Source organism: Manacus candei, unplaced genomic scaffold (genome assembly GCF_025592945.1).
Source record: "Manacus candei isolate 608988 ecotype Guabito, Panama unplaced genomic scaffold, ASM2559294v1 h1tg000014l, whole genome shotgun sequence".
Classification (NCBI taxonomy): domain Eukaryota; kingdom Metazoa; phylum Chordata; class Aves; order Passeriformes; family Pipridae; genus Manacus; species Manacus candei.
Window position 1 is genome coordinate 12,867,510 of NW_026138062.1, and position 21,854 is coordinate 12,889,363.

The 21,854-nt window shown below is 42.4% G+C and overlaps 2 protein-coding genes across 2 annotated transcripts; one reads left to right on the forward strand and one right to left on the reverse strand.

Annotated features, from left to right (window-relative positions):
- The first annotated feature begins 5,948 nt into the window (after positions 1-5,948).
- On the forward strand, positions 5,949-11,970 carry LOC127467916 (glutamine amidotransferase-like class 1 domain-containing protein 3, mitochondrial). Its single transcript, XM_051780524.1, has 4 exons — positions 5,949-6,146; positions 8,599-8,770; positions 10,450-10,654; positions 11,674-11,970. The coding sequence occupies exons 1-4, from the start codon at positions 6,039-6,041 to the stop codon at positions 11,864-11,866; spliced, it is 678 nt and encodes a 225-aa protein (XP_051636484.1). The 5' UTR covers positions 5,949-6,038; the 3' UTR covers positions 11,867-11,970.
- A 237-nt stretch (positions 11,971-12,207) lies between these two features.
- ACOD1 (aconitate decarboxylase 1) lies at positions 12,208-20,449 on the reverse strand. Its single transcript, XM_051780484.1, has 5 exons — positions 20,401-20,449; positions 18,850-19,011; positions 17,655-17,744; positions 15,475-15,680; positions 12,208-14,530 (listed from the first exon to the last, which is right to left on the reverse strand). Exons 1-5 carry the CDS (start codon positions 20,410-20,412, stop codon positions 13,579-13,581), a joined length of 1,422 nt encoding a protein of 473 aa, XP_051636444.1. The 5' UTR covers positions 20,413-20,449; the 3' UTR covers positions 12,208-13,578.
- Between the last annotated feature and the right edge of the window lie 1,405 nt (positions 20,450-21,854).

Here is a 21,854-nt window from a genome sequence, read left to right on the forward strand (position 1 = left end):
CGTGGGGGGTTCCCCGAGAGACCAGCCGTGTGCCGAATCGTCCTCTAAAAACGCCACCCGGCTGAACTGCGACTGCAGTTTTCAGGAGACGCAGGCAGCTACGGGTTCTTTTTATTTAGCCGGAGGATTTGTTGTCTGTAGTTCCACGCATTGCTTTGGAGACACTTTGAAGCTGGTGAAGGGTCTGGAGCACAAATCTGAGGAGAAGCGGCTGAGGGAGCTGGGGGTATTTAGCCTGAAGAAAAGAGGGTTGTAGCCAGGCAGGAGTGGGCCTCTTCTCCCAGAGAAGTAGTGACAGGACAACAGGACTCAAGCTGTACCAGGGGAGGCTTACGTTGGACATTGGAAAGAATTTCTTCACAGAAAGGGTGATTAGACATAGGAATGGACTGCCCAGGGAGGTGGAGGAGTCACTGTCCCTGGAGGTGTTTAAGGAAAGACTGGCCATAGCACTGAGTGCCATGGTCTAGTTTACATGGTGCTGTTCAGCCACAGGTTGGACTCAATGATCTCTGAGATCTTTTCCAACCCCGTTGATTCTGTGATTCTGTAAAAGACATCAAATACCCATCCTCATACTCAGAACCCATGGAGAGGGGTGGTCTCTGGGTCTGGTCCCTGAACAATGAGGTGAGGCCTCATCGAAAGGCAGAGAGGCTTTTGCTGTGATAAACCCTGTGACCCGGAGCCTCTCCAGGCTACCAAGAAGTCTTGTCTGAAGCCTTTCAGGGCTTCGAGCTATGTTCATATACATATCACCCATTTCAGAACATTTATTCAGGTTGTAACAACTTATGTTATGGGGATTATGCAGCAATTAATTCTCTCCTTTTCATGAAAATGGTGAGAACTCTCTTTCAGATGAACTAAGAGAAACTGTGAGGACAAGTTTGCCAGCAGCAATCCTGCAGAAAACACAGCTTTTTCCAACTCTATGGAGTTCAAAACTGACTATACTGGCATCAGAGTCCAGGAGGTTAAAGTTTGGTAGTCAGCAAAGTGAAAGCACTGATGTATACTATTCACTGGGTAAATAATAACTGTGCTGTGGACTGTTGACTATAAGGAGCCAGAGGAATATCCCTGCTCCCTGAACAAAACTAAAGAACAATCAGTCCTCTATGTTCACTATGTTAGGCTATATCTTTAAACAAAACCAGAGGTGAAAAACTCTGCATCCTACATAAAAATGCAGGATAGGCTGCTGAATATCAGTTTCAGTAATGCTGGGGCTATTAAAGGTGTTCAGAAAACTTTAAAGCCTTTAATTTCAGCAATGTTTCTGTATCTCACTTCATTGCTGCCTGATTCTATATTGCCTGTCTTTAAAATCCATGCCATTCAGCACCATATGTTAATTTAATGCATGTATACATAACCTATACATACCTGTATTTCCATATTTCATTTTTATCTCATGCATGTTAATTGTGTCTGCTTTAAGGTAAAGCTCTGGTTTTGTTCTTTAGAAAATAAAGTATGCTAGTAATCATGTGTGCTTCTTAGTTTGAGTGTAGTACAAGATGCCAGCTCTTTCATCTGCTCAAAAGATATCTGTTTGTTTGGAATATAGCCGTAATTCCTGGGTTCAGAGATTTTTATGTGTAACTCTGGAAGTGCTTTATGAAATGAAGGAAGGATAATTTATCCCTTCTATGAAACCGGGAGGTAAGGAAGTGTAATGACATAATGAATTTGCCGTAACTGCTCATTAGCCAAACTAGAAATGCAGTATGAACAGGTTCTTAGTTCTGGCTCAACGTAAATTTGCAGTGTGGACTATTAAGTCTCTGCTGATGTGGATGCTGAAGGTGTTAGGGTGACTGACTAAGATGGCAAAGCTCTTGGGGTTTTTTTTCTCTTTTTTTATTTTAATTGCATTTTTGTATCTCACTTCATTTCATCCTGCAGGAAACTTTTGCAGCAAGGTATTCGGTTTTTTTCTTCTCATACAACCTAACTTATGTCATAAACTGTATTAACATAGAAAATAAATGACTAATACATTTATGAATAAATATGCTTGAGCTAAAAAGCTCACATCAGCAATTTGAGTCAGCAGCTGTCTTGTTTATTATGAAGAAACATGTCAAAGTCCCCATTATAAACCCACAGAGCTGATCTGCATCTTTGTCCAATAGCAGGCTTTGAGGAAAGATTGAAGACTGCCTACAGTCTCATCTTCTGGAGTTGACAAGATTCCTAAATTTTTCTCATTTCCTAGATTTTTTTTTTTTTTGATTACTGAAAACTGAACATTTTCCTGAAACAACAAAGAAGACTCTCAGTGATTTCCCATTATAAACTGGTACTTCTCTGCTCTTGGCAGCAACAGCATGGACGGGACTGAGAGAAAGGGGAAAACAAACCCAGCTGCTGCAGCCAAAAGTTGTGGGTTTGAACAGATAGTTTAGTTTTGAACAGGTACATGAGTCATCACACTGTAACAGTCACAGCAAGGAGGCTGTTGAACCTGAAGTAACAGCCTCTCACAAAAAAGGGCCACTCTGGATGGTGCTTACACCACAGCTACACATCTGCCAGACTATGCACTGGCAATATGCCATTCAGTAGGAAAGTCATGGTTATATATATGGATCACAGCAGACAAAACTACACATCTGGCAGCTGTACTGCTTACAGAGGGTTTTTTATACTCCCACTGGCATATGTTAGCTATTGAGTCAGCTGGATGCATACCGAGAAATACAAACATTACCTGAAGTCATACTGAAGCTACTCTGAAAGACAGGAGTTCATCAATCTGAGGTCCACACTCTGCCTTTGAGGGGTATGAAAGGAATCTTGAGAAAAGGAGCCAGAAACAGGGCTCCTATGCACCTGCTCTCTGCTATGTAGCCTTGGATGCCACCTGAACTGTCAGCTGGGGCAGGAGAAAGCTATGTTGTTTCCTGCAGGAAGGGAGAATGGCTGGGCATTGTGACTGTATAAGGTAGTGCTAAGGGTTCCCTTCAGGTCCTCCAAGTCCCTGACAGTTAGGATGAGGGCTGTGCTCAGGACAGATGTGGAATTCAGTGAGCATTTGGGATTGTGGAGCAGCCCCTGCTTTGTCTGCCATCTTAGGGGACATGTGAGGGAAATTATTTCTTTCCAAGCTGCATTTCTAGGGGTGCTCTGCTGAAGCCTTAGAGATAGGATGAGGGTTCAGATAAGGATGCAGATGAAGTTCATCACGAGTTTTAAGCTGAGAGGAACTCATTGGAATCTGCTGCAAGGTAGGGATAAGTGAACTGTTGAGTCAACTGGATGCAGTCTGTGAAATACAAAGAGCTTTCCAAGTCAAATGTAAGCTAACAGGAAAATCTGTTCTTAGGCAACTAATGCATATTACAGCAGGATTTCCACTAGAGAAAACATCTTTCTCAAAACCTGAGCAGTAAGAAAAGGGTCAGGATCCAGGACGAAGCCATAATTAACCCCTTGAAGCCTGAAGGGGACAGTACCTGCTCTCTCCCCTTCAGGTGTGTCGCTGGCTGCTCAAGGTCTGATAAAAACTGTTGTGAGGAAAGTCAGAAACTGCTTCTGCTCTGCTGAGACACCTCAGCAGGGCTCCCTCCCTCCCTCCCAAGGCTCTTGCCTCCCACCTGAGCTACACTGCAGCCATGCCTGTGCCCAGCTGTGTACTCCACTGATGCAGACCCAACCCATGCATCTGTCACCCCAGCTTAACCTTGGATCTGCCTCATCAGTAAGGACTTTTCTAGTGATTGGACTCTTCATGGAACCCCACTGCTATTCAGTTTCTGAACGGGAACACCCATGTTGTAGTGGCTGGACCCAGCAACAGGCCCAGACACAGCAGGGTAGAGCCAAGCCCAAGATTACAATACTTGTATCCAAGGAGACAGGACTGAAGATGAGGCTACCCATAGCATCGGTTCACTGGCTGTGCAGGAAGACCAGCCCATCTGTCAGGACAACAGGAGATGGTACTGGACATGCACAGCTACAGCACAGCCCAGGTGATGTCTGGATGTCCAGGCCTAAGTTCACATAGAGCCCACAGGTTGGTGGCCGGAGGGTGTGTGGGTGGGGGCCACAGCTAAGGTTAGCCAGGGTAATTATGGGGCTACTAGTGCACTGGGGGCCTTGACAACAGCTTCTTCTTCCATCAAGGTGTGTCCTCTCACCTTGCAAAGATCTGACTTTAGAGGTGCACTCCTTGTGAAATGCTCTTGTTGCTACTTGCTTTTGTTGGCCCAGGACAGAGAAGAGTCATGACAGGGCTACTTCAGGATGATGCAGAGCCAGGGCAAAGACATATCATGAGCTGGGATGAAAACACGGACCTAAGACAGACACAGAGGGCCATGACAAGGTCACAAAGTTAGGGCAGGGACATGGCACGAGCAAGTTGGAGTTAGATCAAAGAACAGAGCCAGGGCAGTTATGGAGCTGGCACAGAGACATGACATGGAGGATGTGAAGTAGGATGGGAATATCACATCCCAAACAAGTCTAGGACCCATACAGGAAAAAGGGCCACCTATAATGTGAATCTGAGGTCCATCTAAGAGACAGGGCCAGAAACAAGAATGGAGATGAGGTTACTGACAGTTCAGGTCCAAGGTCCACCCAGAAAGACTAGCCAGTAAGTCAGGACAGAAAGAAGCAGGGTATTCCAGTTCTGAAGGTGCTCAGTTTCCCAGCTCTAACATTAATCCTGGCCCTAACACACAGCAGAGTTTGGAACTACACTCATATCTCCAAACATGCAATGAGTTTAAACTCCTTCCAGGCAGCAGCTTCCTCCTACCTCTCAAGCATAAAGAAGACTCCAGGGGGATTGCAAGTCTGGAGACTCTCAGTGGAGTCACTGCAGTCCTGCTCAATCCTAAGAGGCAGAGTGTGGGCTGTGGTGGACACTGAGCTGAAGCCCTACATTCATTTGGAGCAAACACTGCCCAGGGGTCTGCCCTTCAGCAGGGAATTTCCCTATCTTGGCCCTTTCCTGTTCCAGAATCTCCCTATCTATCATCCCACACAGACTCCCAGCCAATCAGTATTCAACTGAAAGTGTTTTGCTACAGAAAAAGACTTTACCTTCATATGTCATTTTTTTTCTTCCAAGCCTACGCACTCCTGTGTCCTCTGCAAAAAACCCATACTCCAAGTTTTTGGAAGACACTCCCACTTTTTTCTACAAGATCCAGCATTTCAGCCTTCTGGTCCAGTAAAAGTGTTAAGTTTTCATTATGAAGCCCAGGCTTCTTCCTATTATAAGAAAGACAGCTCATGAAAAATGAAGGACCAAGAGCTGGGAGATTTTGCTAAAAGTCAATACAGCTCATCTCCGGTGTGCCATTTGTGTGCACAGTCCTAACAAGGAGACTAGGGATGCATTCCCTTTGGTTGCCTTGAGCAATGCCTTAGCAACTAAGCTGGGAGTGGGTGAAAGAAGAAAGCTGCTCTAAAATGGAGCAGCTCCTTAGAAGACGGTATGAGGTTAAGGGTGCCAAAAAGTACGTGGGTCTGATAACCTAGAGTATCACTGAAACAAATAGCATCAGGACCCAGCAGTACTGCTGACCTCTACCCAAACTCCACTTTTTTTGGTTTCCAAAGCAATTTGGATGCCAATTTTCACTACTCCATTATAGCCCTATGCGTAAAACAAAACGAAACAAAACAAAACAATGAAAAACGAACAAACAAACAAGCAAAACCACTTCACAGGTACACCTGTGAGCCTCTGCGAGGTCCCGCTGGAAGCAGAGCAACTTTGGGACTAGCGACAGGAATGCAGATGTCTTACAGCACTCCAAGGGTCACGGCACTGCCCCGCTGCGGGGAGCAGGCCAGGAGAGAGATGAAGACGAACATACGCCTGAACCTGTTTTGTTTAAAGGCATTTGTTTCCCACCCCGCTCGCCCGTGCGGCCGCAGAACACGGAGGCCGCGGCGCAGCCCAGCAGCGCAGGCGCGGCAGGAGGAGGAGGAGGGACGGAGCCGGCGGGCCTGGAGTCGCGGCCTGGAGCAGCCCCTTCCCGGGCCCGGGGAGTGAGGGGGCGGCTGCCATGGGCAAGCGGGTGGCTCTGGTGCTCGCTGGCTGCGGCGTCTTCGATGGCAGTGAGATCCACGAGGCGTCGGCGGCGCTGGTGCACCTGAGCCGAGCCGGCGCCGAGGTAGGAGGGGCGCGGGCCGTGAGTGTGTGCGTGGCGGAGGGTGTGTGTGAGGATGTGTGTGTGAGGATGTGTGTGTGAGGATGTGTGTGTGAGCATGTGTGTGTGAACATGTGTGTGTGAGGATGTGTGTGTGAGCATGTGTGTGTGAGCATGTGTGTGTGAATGTGTGCGTGAATGTGTGCACAGCCCGGTGTGCCGGGTGTGTGTTTGACTCGTGTCTTTGCTTCCCTCAGCAGCCGAGAGCCCCCCGCCTTGCCCGTACCCCCACGCCCGGTGGCTCCCGCTGTTTGTGGGATCGGAGCCCCTCCCGGTTTGCGATGGTCTTTACGCCACCACTGCACACTACCACTCCTGCTCAGCCATAACCTCCCTCCCTATGTTGTCTCCTCGCCTTTTTTATTCGTCCCCCCGCCCAAAGACGTGCCTGTTCCCCTGACAGGAGCTGAGGTCACACGCAGGCGGCTGACCAAGACCGAGAGGGGATCTCATGTATGCTTATAAATATCTGAAAGCTGGGTACCAAGAGGATGGTGTTGTTGCAGAATGTGGACTATGTCATGATTATCTTAAGTCAGAATGTTCCTTGATGTAAGATCTTTGTATACTTTCATGCCTAGTCAGCAAGAAAGGAGACCTAATCAGTGAAACAGGCAGCAGCCGGAATCCCTTAGTCAAGGACATCCGGGAACTAACAAGCTTTAAGGATCAAGATGGTATTGTTTATCAGTAGGATGGATAGCAGTTAGCATCCCTTACTCAAGGGCATCCTGGAACTAACAAGTCTTAAGGATGTATTAAATCAAGACCTTGATGTATGTCTGTGTATAGATTACTTACTTGGCAAAATACTCAAGGTCTGTGTATCCTACAGCTTAACTATGTTCATTATAATACTAAAAATTAATGCCTATGGGTCAAAAAGACCCCTGCCTGGGTGAAGACCCTTCCCCATAGCACATGTAGAAGTTAGCTGGGGTTATGTAACTTGTATGGCAATTACTAAGCGATCATAATAGAGGGGCTGTACTTGGAAAGTTACTAACTCTGAATTTCCATGCATAAATAACAGTCTGAAAAGTCCAGTGGTTGTGCTTGATTTGTGGAATACCACCAAGCACCCAGGCTCGCATAGCTCTGAAACAAATAATCAGTACTTCTCTTGAGTGTGTAATTATTGGCTTGTTACACACCAGGTAACAAATCCAATTTTGTGGCAACAGTGCCAGACTCTTTTTGGTGGTGCCCAGCTACAGGACAAGGAGCAGTGGTTAAAAACTAAAACACAAGAAGTTCCACCTTAGGAGGAGGAACTTCTTTATGTTGAGGATGACAGAGCATGGAATAGGGTGCCCTGGGAGGTCGTGAAGTCTCTCTTTCTGGAGACATTCAAAACCCACATGTTCCTATGTAACCTGCTTCAAGTGACACTTCCTTGGCAGATGATCTCCAGAGGTCCTTTCCAACCCTAACAATTCTGTGATTCTCTGAACCTGGGTGGGAGGAGTGGCTGGAGGTCTGTCCCTGCTCCTCTGACTGCAGGGAGCTGAGGATGGGTTAAAATCTTTGATCTTCATTCCAGTTGCTTTTGCAGCGCTCGCTGGGATTCACTTGCTTGTTTTCTTCTCACTGTTTCTGGGCTCTTTTTGGTAAACTGAAAGTTGTCAGAGAAGTCTGGGCCACGACATGGTGTGCTTTGGTCCCCTCTGTGGCTTCAGATGGCAGAAGGTGGTCACTGTTTGTCTGCATGTAGCTGCACTCAGGTGTCTGATGTTAACAACAGCACACTCATATTTAGCACAAATTTGTCATCTCTGAGCAGTGTGCAAAGGAAGCTTCAAAACAGACACGAGAAGACAGCCCCTGCCCTACACCTTTCACGGAGCTTTATATTGTGATGCAGCATTCCCCTTTTGTGTCTAATCAAAATAGGTTCTTCCATGTTTTGTTTTTCTTTTCTGCTACCAGTGTTTTAGGGCAGCTGATAACTCTAATGTCTGCACTACAAATGCTTGTAAAGTTCGCATCTTTAACTTTTTTATGTCAAACTTTTTTAGCGCTCTTATCCCATAACAGTTAAGAGCAACCTTTCTTCAGAGTCAGCTGTGTGTCCAGTCAGGCTGCTGGTATAAATTGTAGTGTTCTGTTTGTCCTTGGGGTTATCTGCAGAGGAGAGGCAGGCTATGGCAAAATCAGTAAGCTTAATGTTGGTGTAAGAATGCACTCCTGTCAAAATGCTGCAGGAATAGGATGAGGAGAATGGCTGTGTTTACCCATCCTAATATATCATATGTCACTTCAGATACTTAATCTGTGATAGATCCATGCCGTGGAATCCACTTAACTTGGATAAGAGACTTCAGGGACAGAAACTGTTTTCATTAAATGATCTTTATTGTGACCGATATGTATGGGTTCTGTTTACATTCACAAAATTGTTTTATCTCTTTACTAGGTGAAGATATTTGCCCCCAATACTGAGCAAAGAGATGTAGTCAATCACCTAAAAGGAAGTCCAACAGAAGAGAAGAGAAATGTGTTAGTTGAAAGTGCCAGGTTGGCAAGAGGAAACATTCAGGATTTGGCTGAACTGAAAGCTGCTGAATTTGATGCGGTCATTTTCCCTGGTAGGTACTCAATATATTTATTAATTATTAAGTCATTAAGTTCACTAACTTACAAGTTAGTGTAAGCCAGAGTGTTCTTTTGATATTAAGTTAAGCATCACACCATTCCTTCGATTGTGAAAACTTCAGTTACCTGCTTGCCAATAGGAACACTGACCAGAGTACAAAAATAGGGTCAGAACTTGGTGTTACATGGCATTGCCTTAATTTTAGGGCTTCTGAAATGGTTGACAGAATAGCAGGTCACCAGATAAATTATATTCCCTCTGAGATGTGAGTAGATTCTGTTTTAATCATGTATCTTCTCTGCAGCTGATCAAGTTATACTAAGCATGTCTATGGATAATTTTTTGTTTAGAGACCACAAAATTGCCTTCCAGACAGAGGTAATTGTAATCACTTTTAGAAATGAAGAAACCAGAGCGTCATGAGGAAATTATGAGTTGCTGAAGATCACTTTTGAGAATATTCATAGTACTGTTAAATACTGCCTTTGTGATTTGCCTTAAATGCTAAAGTAAGGCCAGCAGAGGGAGCGTGTGTATAACGCAGAGAAACATTCTGCCAGCACTAAAACTGTGTCTGATACCAGGGCTGATCAGGGCAGGAGGAGAGGCTCACAGATGTTTTCCACGTTAATTTCATGCTCTTATAACCCAGGCTCTGGGGGTTGCTGTAATAACTGTTAGAGGGAAATAAACTCTATTAAGCTTGAAAATTAAAATCTTACCTCAGAGATTTCAGATCACACTTGAAAGTGAGCAAACCAGGAAAGGAAAAATATTAAAAATGCAAAGCTTCTTTATGTTGTCCATTAAAATACTTGTGAAAATCTCTGTATGTTTATTGTAGAAAAATTGATGTCATGAACATTCCATAAAGAATCAAGTGTAAAAACTTACTAATAATCTTACTTGGATTATTGTGATGGTTATAAATCTAGCAAACAAAGGGGATATAAAATACAATCTGTTTGTACAATTAAATGAAAATTAAGTGCAAGTAAAGGTTTGTTATAACTCGTTTCTAGAAAGACAAAACAGCACTATTTTTAATAAGAAATGTTGGCATCATTCACAAGTTTTTTGTCTCAGAATATCATGTTATAATTTCCTCTGTGTAAAATCTTCTTCATTTTTATAGTGTTAATCTCTTTGATTTTAAGTCCAAAAATAATTCTAGGGAAGGAGAAATGCTCTCCTATAATTGCTTAAGTATCAAACTAAAACTTGAGTGTTGATTACTGTACAGGGTCAAATCACTGTTTGCATTACTCCTCTGAATTGCACACTTCTGCTTTTAACTAGTATTGGTCTTTCTTCTGATCCCTCTCTTATTGAGGGGTGCATAACAGATGGTGCAGCTGTTCTAGTGACTAGCAGATGAATGGGACCGTTTCCTGTTTGTCTATTTGCCACTTATTGAAACAAGATTAAGCTTTCTGGCATATATATATATAAAACCTACATGGTATAAAAAAGTGTGCCATTAACTTTTAACATTGTAAACCCATCGTTTGCAGGTTACAGTTACATCGTTAGGCTTTTGGCACAGTAACTTAACAGTCCTAGGTTATGTTGTAAAGTATTATGTTGTAAAAAAGAGCTTCTGTCTGGTATTGAATTTAATGGCTTTTAGCAGTGCCTTACATTTGAGGTCTTTGTCTGGGTTTTTTTTAGGTGGTTTTGGTGTAGCAAAGAACCTGTGTTCCTGGGCTGTAGATGGCAAGGACTGTACTGTCAACGAGCACGTGAACTCCACACTCCAAGCTTTCCACAGTGCTAAAAAGCCCATTGGTTTGTGCTGTATATCACCAGTTCTGGCAGCTAAAGTCTTTCCTGGTTGTGAGGTTACGGTCGGGCAAGATAAAAATGTAGATGGAAGGTAAGAAGGAAATGGAAGGAGATGATTTACATGGGAATTAGGATATTGGCAGTCTTCTGTGCAAAAGTCTCTTTATTTATTGTGTAGCGTGATGGCTAATGAGTCACTGGGTGTAGCATCTGCCAGTCTTAAAAGTGAGAGAACAAGTGGCTTTTACAGGATCATAGCTGTGCAAACATGCAGGTGACCAGGGATATCAAGTTATTTTTTCTCGTTTCATTCATGGCAATTGAGGGATAGATTTTAGCTCATCTTAGGCGAAATACAGAATTTGCTTACCCAATGCCTTTGAAGGCCGTGATTTATCTTGCAAATGTGCAAATGAAGAACAGGCATTTGGCCAGCTGGCATTCAGAAACTTGGTACCCTGTGGTAATTTGAGTGGCTGTTTAAATTGCTTCTGTGGGCTTTTGTCTGCTCATGGATTTTTAATAAAAGTTTTTCCGGTCATAGGGGTTTGGGGCCAGTTTAGGGGAGGCAGATGAGAGCAGGGCCTGGCAGAAGTCAGTGCTGCTTAAAGGACTGTCAACTCCTGATAAAACTTCTGCGCTAAGTTTGCCAGCAGCAGCAGTGAGTGGTTGTATCTGTTCCTCCCTTATCCTCAGAAAACAAAAAATCAAAATTCCTCTGCATAATCCCAGAGGATAACTTTGCATGGAGGTGTTGGAAAAGATGTAATATCTCTGCAGGTTCACCTGGCTTCTCCCAAACCTTTGAGGATCAGTTATGGTTGCACTTGGTATAATTTTATAAACTTACTGAAAGATGGTTAAAAACAGAATTGTACCTTCTGACATACCATGGCTCTGCATTTCAGACCTTGTTTTCAAAGGTATCAGATCACTTAGTGCATCCAGAAGGGGTGGGAGAACCTGACAGTAGCAGCCCCTTTAACTCCCATGTCATCATCACATAAAAAGTCACTTAGATATTACTGTAGTTCTCTAGTTCTAGTTACGTTGGCAGAACTTTATGGTTGTATCATCTCTTTATGTTAATTAAAGTCTTTTTATTTACAGATTTCCTGATGCTGAAACGGCCTCTGCTATAGCAGAGCTTGGTTGTAAGCATGTTTGCAAAAATGTAAATGAATCTCATGTGGATAAAGCCAATAAAATAGTTACTACCTGTGCTTTCATGTGCAAGGCTCCTCTGCATGAAATCTTTGATGGAATTGGAACGATGGTACAAGAAGTCCTGAAACTTGCCTGACTGGAAGCATACAGACTTCTGCAAGGAAATCAGTGTAGCTAAGCATAAGCATTTAGCTTCTTTTGATTGTATTAATAAAACAATGTAACTACTTAACTTCACAATTCTTGGTTTGTTTGGTGTGGGTTGTTTGTTTTTTTTTTTTTTACTCTTTAATACATCAAATGGTTATTTCTAAGTTTATCTATTTCTCTTCTAAAGTAGAAGAAGCTATGTGTTGAAGGTGATTTTTTTTCTCATAAATCCAAATGTGTTCAGTCTTGAAAAGATAGTGCAGCGGGGTTTTATCACATCACTAATGATCGTCAGTAGTTCACATTTGCCTTTACCCAGCTGTAATTACAGGTGAAATAGCTGCAAATGAGTCTGTTTACTTGCAGTATAGATGAGTAAATCAAGTCTACTTTATAATCAGAAGGGGGAAAGTATGTGGTTATTTGGGTATTTTTCTTCCCTGGTAAGTCTAAGCAAGTATAAGAAATGGACTTCTGAAATTTTTGCAGAGCCCCTAGGTAAACCAACTTTATAAACCAAGATCCAGCACAAATGAAAGCATTGTATGTGGAAAATAGACAAGTTTTGCTCTAATAAATGGAGCCATTTGAGATTTAATTAGTAAAATTAATTAGCTTTATTTCATGATTTTTTTGCATACATAGTTTAGTACCCTGAGGAAGATTTTATATATGTTAGAACACATGCTTTGATCTTACAAATGTGAACAAAGGTTGTCAGCTTCTCTTAGAGGCACAATCTGTCAAGGCTTTATACTCCTGAAGGAACAAAAAATTCCCAGAACTCGTTATCAAGGTGTACTGATTTTTGCTGTGGACACTTAATTGCCTCGCAAAAGAAGTGTTCTGAAGCTCACGGATCTCTGTCACTCATGCCAAGTGTACTGTAGCCTAAGCTTTGCCATGCCTGAAGGAATCTAAACTGTCATCATGTGCTAATCGTGTCATGTTGAGCAAGTGCCTTGTAACAGGAGTGGGAATAAAACAGGAACAGATCTGTACCACAGAGCAGCCAAAAGATGGAACTGGGAAATAACGCTTTTATGACGAGGAGTGTTGAGTTGTCCCTGTAGCTCGGCAGCTGGTGTGATCAGGACGAGCACTGGCCTTTAGCCCATCAGTGCAAGGCCAGTCATTACAGCAGAGCCCGACGTGTTGCAGAGTTTCAAGTGCTACTACTCTGTGCTGTGCTTATTTTAGCACAAATGTCAAAGCTCAGCTGTAACAGGTGGCCTCTTCAAGGAGGCTGTAGAGATAAATCTACAGAAATAAATTATATATATAAAGGCTTTATTATTCCCTGTCCTTCTAACAGTGATGATTTTCACAGACACAGCATTTCCATACTCCTCCAGAATTTGGATTTCCTGTATGGAGTTATTTAGGAGAAGCAGAACACAGATTTTTGGCAGAAGAGCAGGGAAATTTTTGTGTCGTGCACAAGCAGTGAGTGCTCTGCCTCTAGAGGAACAAAGATAGCTGAAGTCAGCTGTGCCAGCAGAGGATCTTCTGTTCAGCCTGACTGAGCTCTGCACATACACAGTAAATTATTTACTTAGTGAGAAGCTATGATACTGGACTGAACATGGTTCTTGTGTTAGAGGAGTCTTATTTAAAAGGGCTTGAGTCACTAAACAAGAGTTTGCCCTGAATTTTGTGTTTGCTTTGTGAACAGCATCTAGCTGTCAGCTGGAACATTCAAAAGCACAGCTTCTGTGAAAGCTCTCTAGCTGACTGTCCTGATAGAAAGGTACCTAACACAGAACAGTCCTCTACTTTTTCCAGGTTGTACACGGTCTCTATAATGCCTTCTGTGGCTTCTGCAGGCAGGACGCTGAGGGCATTGGATTGAAACTTTTTCTCCAAGTCCTGCTTTTTCAGAGGTTTCCTCCAGTGTCCGTAGAACGTATCGCAGCGGTCACTGATCATGTTGCCATCCCGAAGTGTGACACTCACTTCGCAGTAAAGACTCTCAAAGCTGGGTGTGTTATCAGGAGGGTGCTCCAGCTCTGTTTTGTGGAGGAGCTCCTGCAGGGCTGGCCGGTGAATATTCTCATTGGTGAAGGACTGGACTGACACGCCGCCATCCAGCAAAGCAGAGCATGCAACAAACTGGAAGGAGTGTCGTGCTTCGTGTTCTGAGGCTGGGCTGGGTCTGTTCACATATTTGACCTCAGGGACTTTGAGAATTATTTTCTCAATTTTATCAAGAGGGAGCAAGTTGCCACTGCTCTCCACAAGCTTCCGCCTAACAGAAGATGCTGCATCAGCCACCCAGTGTGTTCCAAGATGAGCAGGAAAGCGTTTGATGGCCACATCTTGCTGGTCCAACAGCCAGGGATAGGACTGCAAGGTTGGCAGAGTCTGTGGGTTATAATCTGTATAAAAGGCACCTATCCCTGACTTCATGTCCAAGATCTGTTTGTTTCCTTGAAGGCCCTGTGAAGCTAAGCAAGCTGCTTCCAGTCCATGCTTGGCAGCATTGCCAACGTGAAGGGGCTTTGTTTGGGTTGCTGCATTAGCCAGTGGGGCACCTGCATAGGAGGCAGCGATGGCCAAGGTATTTTTACATCCCAGCTGGTCAAGAGCTAGCAGTTTAGCACAAGCTGCTGCACTCCCCATTGTACCAACCACAGTCGGTGGGTGAAACCTGCGAAAACAAAAATATCTTCATGACTGTATTTCAAAAATTAACCTGAATTCACTGTGTACACAAGCTTTCTATTCATGGCTGTGGAAGACAGATTGGACCATAATGAAACATACATTCAGAATTCATGTGCAGACCTAATTCATGTGCAGAAAGTTGTCACTTTCCCCCAGGAATAAGTTAAACTGGAATAGTACCACTTGCAATAGGTCCTTCCCAGAAAACAATTGAAATGTTAGAACTGTTCATGGTTCAAAGCATACTGAACAGAATAACAGCAAAAGCATCACAGTTTATAGTCATGTATAAATTATTCTAAATAAATTTAAACTCACCTATAAATTTGTATTTAATATAATATTTATAATAATAATTCAAATTTATGTATTATTATAAATCTATAATAATTTATAGTCATCTCTAAATTACACATATCGGGGGAGGTAAGTTTTGTTATTCTGAACTAGTTTTGCAAAATTGATAGAAAGAACACCCAGAAAATAGCAAGGAGACAACTAGGCCATCCCACACTTCAAGGCTTTTACCCCATCTTTTTGGGCTCTGCTCTGAGCCCAACACTGGTGACTCCTTTCTGCTGAGAGCAAGCTGCTGTTTGAAAGTGAGGTGTGATTGTATGTATTCATGAACGCCTGAGATTTCTAATGTTAAATGTTGCCCTTTTGCTGCTCTTTTTTATAAGTAGGAAGATCATCACCTCCTTCTTGTGAATTGGTCAATGCTTTCAAAAAGAAATTAACTAAACCATAAGGAGTCAAGTAAGTGTATTTACATTTAAGATGACCCCTTCCTAAATTTCCAGACTAACAGCATAGAAAATATGAATAACTGTGCCATCTGTATTTTAACTGACATGTAATTAAGTATATTAACATTGAGAAAAAAAAACTTCCACTCAACTTTCTACTTGAAACATTTCTATGTACCTTTTTGGAATATTCCTGGCTTCACTGGAGAAGCGCAGCAGCCGACCTTGCACTTCAATTCCCACATTGAAAGCTAAGAGCAGATCAAGACCTGAGATTTTTTTCTTCTGAGGAAAGGCCTCTGAGAGTGCAATCACAGCAGGGAGCACAGCCCCGGATGGGTGTGTGGCCGGATGCCAGGTGTCATCAAAATCCATTGAGTGCACCTAATGGAAAGAGAAGCATTGTTTTGTCATTAGGAATGAAGTCTGACTTGGCAAGGTTGGCTCAGTCAAATGAAACTACTGTAATTGGTATAAAAAAGAACACGATTTTCCTTAGAAAGCAAACCTTCAAAAGTCTTTAAGACCTTTACTCCCAACATGGCTTCCTGAGAAGTGATAATGCAATAAAAATCTTGCCTGCAAGGAGTATAATTCTAATTCAAGTTGCACCAGCCTAAAAGCAGTATGACAGTGATTCTTTTTTCCTGCAATTGGTTTTTGCTGCTTTAATTAAACCTGTATAATTAAAGTAGCAGTTCTAGCATTCACTATGTGAATGGTGAATTTGCACTTCACCCAAAACATAATGAAATATAAACAAATGAAATTACTTCCCCGGTTCTCCATTCTGATGCTGCTGTTAGGACTCACATCATACAGCTATAGCAGTCAAATCCATACTGCTCAATGAAAGTTTTATTATCAGAACTACTTCTCCAGTGCAACTATCCCCAAGCCTGCAAATGTGCAGGAGGCTTTAGCCTGAATTTTCAGCACATCGAAACAAGACTTGTCACATAAGGAACCAGACTCCCTTGAATTGCTAGGAGTAGGAGAAAGCTACAGTCTTAATACTGGGATGAGCTGCTTAGCCTGCGAAAGTATCCAAAGTGGTGCTTCTCTTAACTCTGCCCAGAGCCCAGCTGCTCATGAAGATGTTGGGCATTCCCAGCATGGCATGTGGCTTCTGTTCTGGTAGCAGACAGCTGCAGGCAGCAATGCAGTGCAGTCACTGTTTGTAATGTACTGCTTATCAGACATGTTCCCTTCCCCGCAAAGTTTTGAGAATCCTTGAGGACCTGAGAGGATTCTCAGGGACAACATTTTTAATAGCACAATAATACTTGAAAAATTGACCTTCACATCTGTTCACCCATGTGTTACTTCAGAGCAAATTGGGAAGGTGCTCAGGCTCCTCAGTGCTCAGGTTTTGCCCTGTAGTACTGGGAATATGTAGGACTGCATTTCTGAACAGATAGAAGAAAACCCAGTCTGCCTCAAAAAACTTTGATGCCATCTGGGAAGATGCCCTGCAGTGCAGGATAAGGAAAGTTGTGCCCAATACCCAGTAAGCTGTGTTTCTGATGGCTTCAGTAAGTGCTTATAATTGACCTGTGACCGAGATGTAAACTGAAATGATCATATACCTGCTAACGGCCAGATTTGAATATTACAAGGGCTGCTATGAGCTGAGAGGTATCAGATCTCATTTCCAACATAATTTTCTCTACATTGGAAATGAGCTTTTAAATTGGACCTCTGATTTTGTTGTCACACTAATTTAAATAGGCTTAATAGTACCATTTCCTTGGTTGGTCACCTTTTCTAGTTTTGCATAATTGCCAAATTTGTCTACCTCACCTCTTATGCATCTTTCAATTTCAAATGGTTTCAGCCTCAATCTGAATTTAGACAAATGTCTGGGGAGTCAGTTATTGCTTTAATGACAAAGTATGTGTCCAAAATATATAATTGGCTTTTGCAAAATGGGTAACTGAAGATTAAATTGCCTTGTGATGGTATATGTGCGTGTATCTACATGTGCATCTGTCTGTGTTTTTCTGCAGACACGCTTTGCCAGTTGGCATGAAATTTGGATCCCAGTGAAATCAGTGACATCTAGAGTGTCTCTTTCTAAGCACCTGTAGCAAGGCTGTAACAAGCTGTAGAGTTCTGACCTTTGAAAACAGTCCCAGGTCTCACATTAAAGGTACAGTATGCTGTTGAGTTGGATCAGATATATATTACAGCTTAAGCTCAGTCTCATTGGAAGGAAGTTGAAGCACATTAGGAGAACTGTCTAGGAAAGTTTTGTAGCAGGCTTCAGAATAAGCTTTTTGGAACATTCTGTTCTCTCTAGAGCAAGAATGGCATCAATTAGTGTGATTTAAGAGCAAATAAAAGAGCATCCCTTACAGCCACTCCATTCACAAAAGCTGCATACAGAGGAGGCAGTCGGAAATCCAAGCGGCCCCAGATGGTACTGGATAAATCTGAGCTGTAGATCTGAAACAAATTGACATCAGTTAATTCAAAGTCCTGAACCTAAGGACAAATGTGTGCTGTATCTCTGATATAACAGAGATCAGACCATACCCTCTTGGGACCTAACTGCTCCTTTTTATGTGAAAAATTATGTTCTTTCAGAAGGTAGGACAATAAACTCAGTTTCCTGTTGTCTTGTGTCCTATTCCACTCAAACAGAGATCAGGGGGCAGACTAACACCATCCACTTGGCCACTCAGTACCTTCACAAAACCTCTGGCCATTCATATCTCTTCTTACCACCCATCAACAGTTCCCTCAGAATCACAGAATCAATTAGGTTGGAAAAGACCTCTGAGATCATCAAGTCCAGCCTAAATGACAGGACTGTCATCATCTTGTCAGGCAAAATGTCCAGTTAAAGGTTTTGGTTTTCTATGTTTTAGTGAGACCCTGAGTAAACAATAGATGGCCTCCTGGTGCTGCAAAATGAATCAAAGGACATAAACTACCATGGTTTGGAAAGGAGTGTTCTCTGTGGGAAGAGACCTATCAGCACACAGAGCTCTGGAGCATGAGGCCAACTAGGCAGGTCTGAACAATAAAATAGTGGGCTAAATTCCTCCTCATTGATGCACTCCTGTGTTGGAAGGGCTTTTCCTCAGGGTCAAGTAATCCTCTAGTTTAAGGAGAGCAAGACTAGAGGAGAAACATGGCTAATGTACCTTAGACAACAATTATGTTTTATGGACTGTAAGTAACCCACTACTAATTCTCCATCCCTTTAACTGTCCCTTAATTTGAAAGGCTGGTGATAAGTATTGTTTACTTTGCAGATGTTTTTAATAAAATCTCATAGGTGAAAGAAAGGAAAGGATTCCTAATTCACTGTGTTTGCAGAGGGGGATCTTAAGATACAGACTGATACACAAACTGTTGCCCATCCAGAGTGAAAAGTAACTTGAGCACTGAAGTTTCCTTGTCTCCAGTGGAAAGAACACCGTCTCTCTTTTTCCATCCACAAAAGAATTTTGCCATGGCAAAGTTTCCCTTTTATAGCCCAAATTTCTCCTTGCTTTTCTTAAAGCTAAACCTTAGAGTGTGCTATAAATGCCAGACACTTTACCTTACTGTACTGTGTCACCTTGTGGCAGACCTCAGTGCTGGTACCCAGAAGCCCCACTCCAAGAGTATCCAAAATCATTCGCTTGCTTCTCTCAATTACTTGGTCTGTCAAATGATTTGCATTCAAACCATGAATCACATTGGCAAAATTTCCCGTAATTGTCTAGAAAGGGAAAAAATAAAGAAAAAGAAGAAGTAGATATTTATCTATATTTAAAGTAAACTCTACTTTTTTTTTCTTTCCTCTTTTTTTGCTTTCAGTTTTGGGCTACTGCTTAGTATGCTGGTCGTTTTTGTTGCCCTGCTTCTGCTTACATGAATTGCATCAGTATAACTAAGGTTTGAATTCTTCCTCTTTTTATTCCCAGAAATGCCACTGTGTTATTTATACTTTATTTATCCTTTCATCATCATCCCTTTCTGTTCTGTATTTCGTCTACTTTCTCACTGACTTGAATCCTTGAGAGTATGTACTGCAGGTGCTATAACTTTGCAAGATTATCTCTATTTCTGTCTATCTCTATCTCTAATGACTATTCATGCACACACATATAAAACAAATAGAAGTAAAATACATCTATTGTTCCATAGCACCTTCTTATTGCTACTGAAATCAGTGAGAAAATGGCATTTCAAGCCAGTGCAACCACTACCACATAAGAAGGCAAGATTTCGTCTCCCTGATTAGCAGCATTACTATCCCAAATCTTGCCGAGCTTGGAGCTCAGTGGGAGGCAGGACTTGGCAGCCCTACCTTGCACATGTTGCTCATAGCTTCCAGCTCACATTGAATTCACTCTCAGCTGGAGTCCAAGCTTTTCTCCAAGGCAAGATCTTGCCTCTTTGAAGAGCAGTGGCTCCTTGTTCCTGGATCATGCTGATCTGGGAATTATATATATTTATTTCCCTCTCCTATTAAGCATTGACCTATTAGGCAAATTCAACCTGCTTCTTGGCTGGAGCTGTGAGCTGCTGTTAGTATCTACATTAGAAAATAATCTAGAACTTCTCTTCTTGGACTATTAGAAATGTCCCCTTGTAGAGGTATACATTATTTACAACCAGTCTATACACACAATTTCTTTTTTATACTGGCATTACTGAATATATATCTTCTCTCTCTTTGGAAATTGTCCCCTTCCATTTCCCCTCATCCTTCCCCTTTCTTTACTCCCCTGCACATATCCACAAAGAGTTATGGTATTTCCTTTTGATCTTCATTTTGCTAAGTTAAACAAACCAAATAGCTGTTCTCTCCTTTGTAATACAAATTCAACCCTACTGTGCTCATATTTTTTCATTGCATTGTTCACATTGGATTCCTCTTTTTCTAGCAATGGTGACCAGAATTGTACCTGTTAATACAGGCAAGTTCTCACTCAGCCTTGTACTAAAGCATTAAGATTATCTTGAGGAAGTAGTTACAAGCAGTTTAAAGCATGTGAACCACATATCCCGTACTGTGATATACACCTACTGAAATACACAGAGTGAGGATACAAAAGCTTAAACAGAGAAGTGCATCTTACAGTGCAAAAAAATAAGACAGTACCTTTGCCCACATCTTGTAGGGATGGTGCAAGTCCCAGAGAGACTCAGCAAATAAGTTGTGATCAGTGAGCAGGGGAACTCACTTTCTCATTATTTATATGTGTCTGTCTGGGGTGGGGGAAGAAATATTAGGCCTTTTTTCTTGCTCAACTTGTCTTGTCCATTTCCTCCTCTGCCTGGAATTTTTTTTCTTCACTTTCAACTTTCCTCTGACTAATTGTACCATAAACCATGGGGACTTGTGAGATAGGACTTAGGCAGTCATGTTCTCATGTTGTGTAATTGATATATGCAATACTTCATTACCAGGTAGAAACTAATATATTAATTCAAGTGTCTTATGTTTGGTAGCATGGTGAGGTGTGTGGAACCACAATAATCCATGGATAACTCTACTGGTTGGGAAAGCAATCATCCCAATACTAGACTACAGGATGGCAGAGGCTGTTTTAGCTTAAAAAAACCTGTTGTTAGTTTGTTTTATTTTTTTCTTCTTTTGCTGTATGTCTCTACAATACATACAATTCAGACTTGGGAAATATATACCTTAAGAATTTCAGACCATAATTTGGATTAAGGCAGCTCTTGGCACTTAAGTAGTGTTTTAACAGCGTGAATGTTAGCTTTGTGTTAGTTAGGTTGTGAGTGAGAAATCTCTGCCCATCCCATCAGGAATGGAGCAGACCCCCAGAGGAGTATAACTAGGGGCCATAGAATAATTCTAAAGCAACTAAGTAATGTCTGTCTGAAGTGTGGGAACAACCTGGATTACTCAACAAAGTATCAAGTCTTCTTGGGCTTGCAACCTTGCACTCCCGGGTTTAAGTGCTGCCTAAAACTTATGCTAGGAACCTCGGCCCTTTACTCAGAATAGCTTCAAATAATTTTGTAAAGACTTACATAACTCCTGAGTTCTTCCAGGTGGAGAACAGCATGGGTCTACATGTGAAGTTAAGCATTGATTTGAGTGGTTCTAACCTCTACTGCAAGGTCCTTGTTCAGGCTGTGTCCGTTCCCTTCACCTCTCCCTGGAAACAGAGTTCCTCCATGACACCAGCACGGATGCTGAGCACACTCCTTTCTGAGCTGGTCCAGCCTGTCTCCAGATCTAGCTCACTGATTGTCAGCTGTCAGGCATGACTGAATTTCGTTCCCTTGGAAATGCAAAATTAAATCTAGCAGCACAAGCAGAGGGAAAGAGGAATAGGGCTAGCAGTATGCTGTGAAATTTTAGGAGGGCACAGATAGGTAAAAAGAGAGAAGAGGGGGTCAATTATTCTCCAGCAAGCACTAATCCAGACATTTGCCTATTTTGCCTGAGCTTTTAGCCAGTTTTGCTTTTGGTTGTTATCTTCGGGTGCTTAACTTGATGCTGAAAATTGCACTGGGTAACACAGTGCCTTAAATTATAGAAGCAGTAATGAGTTAGATTATGAATATAGACAAAGAGCCTGA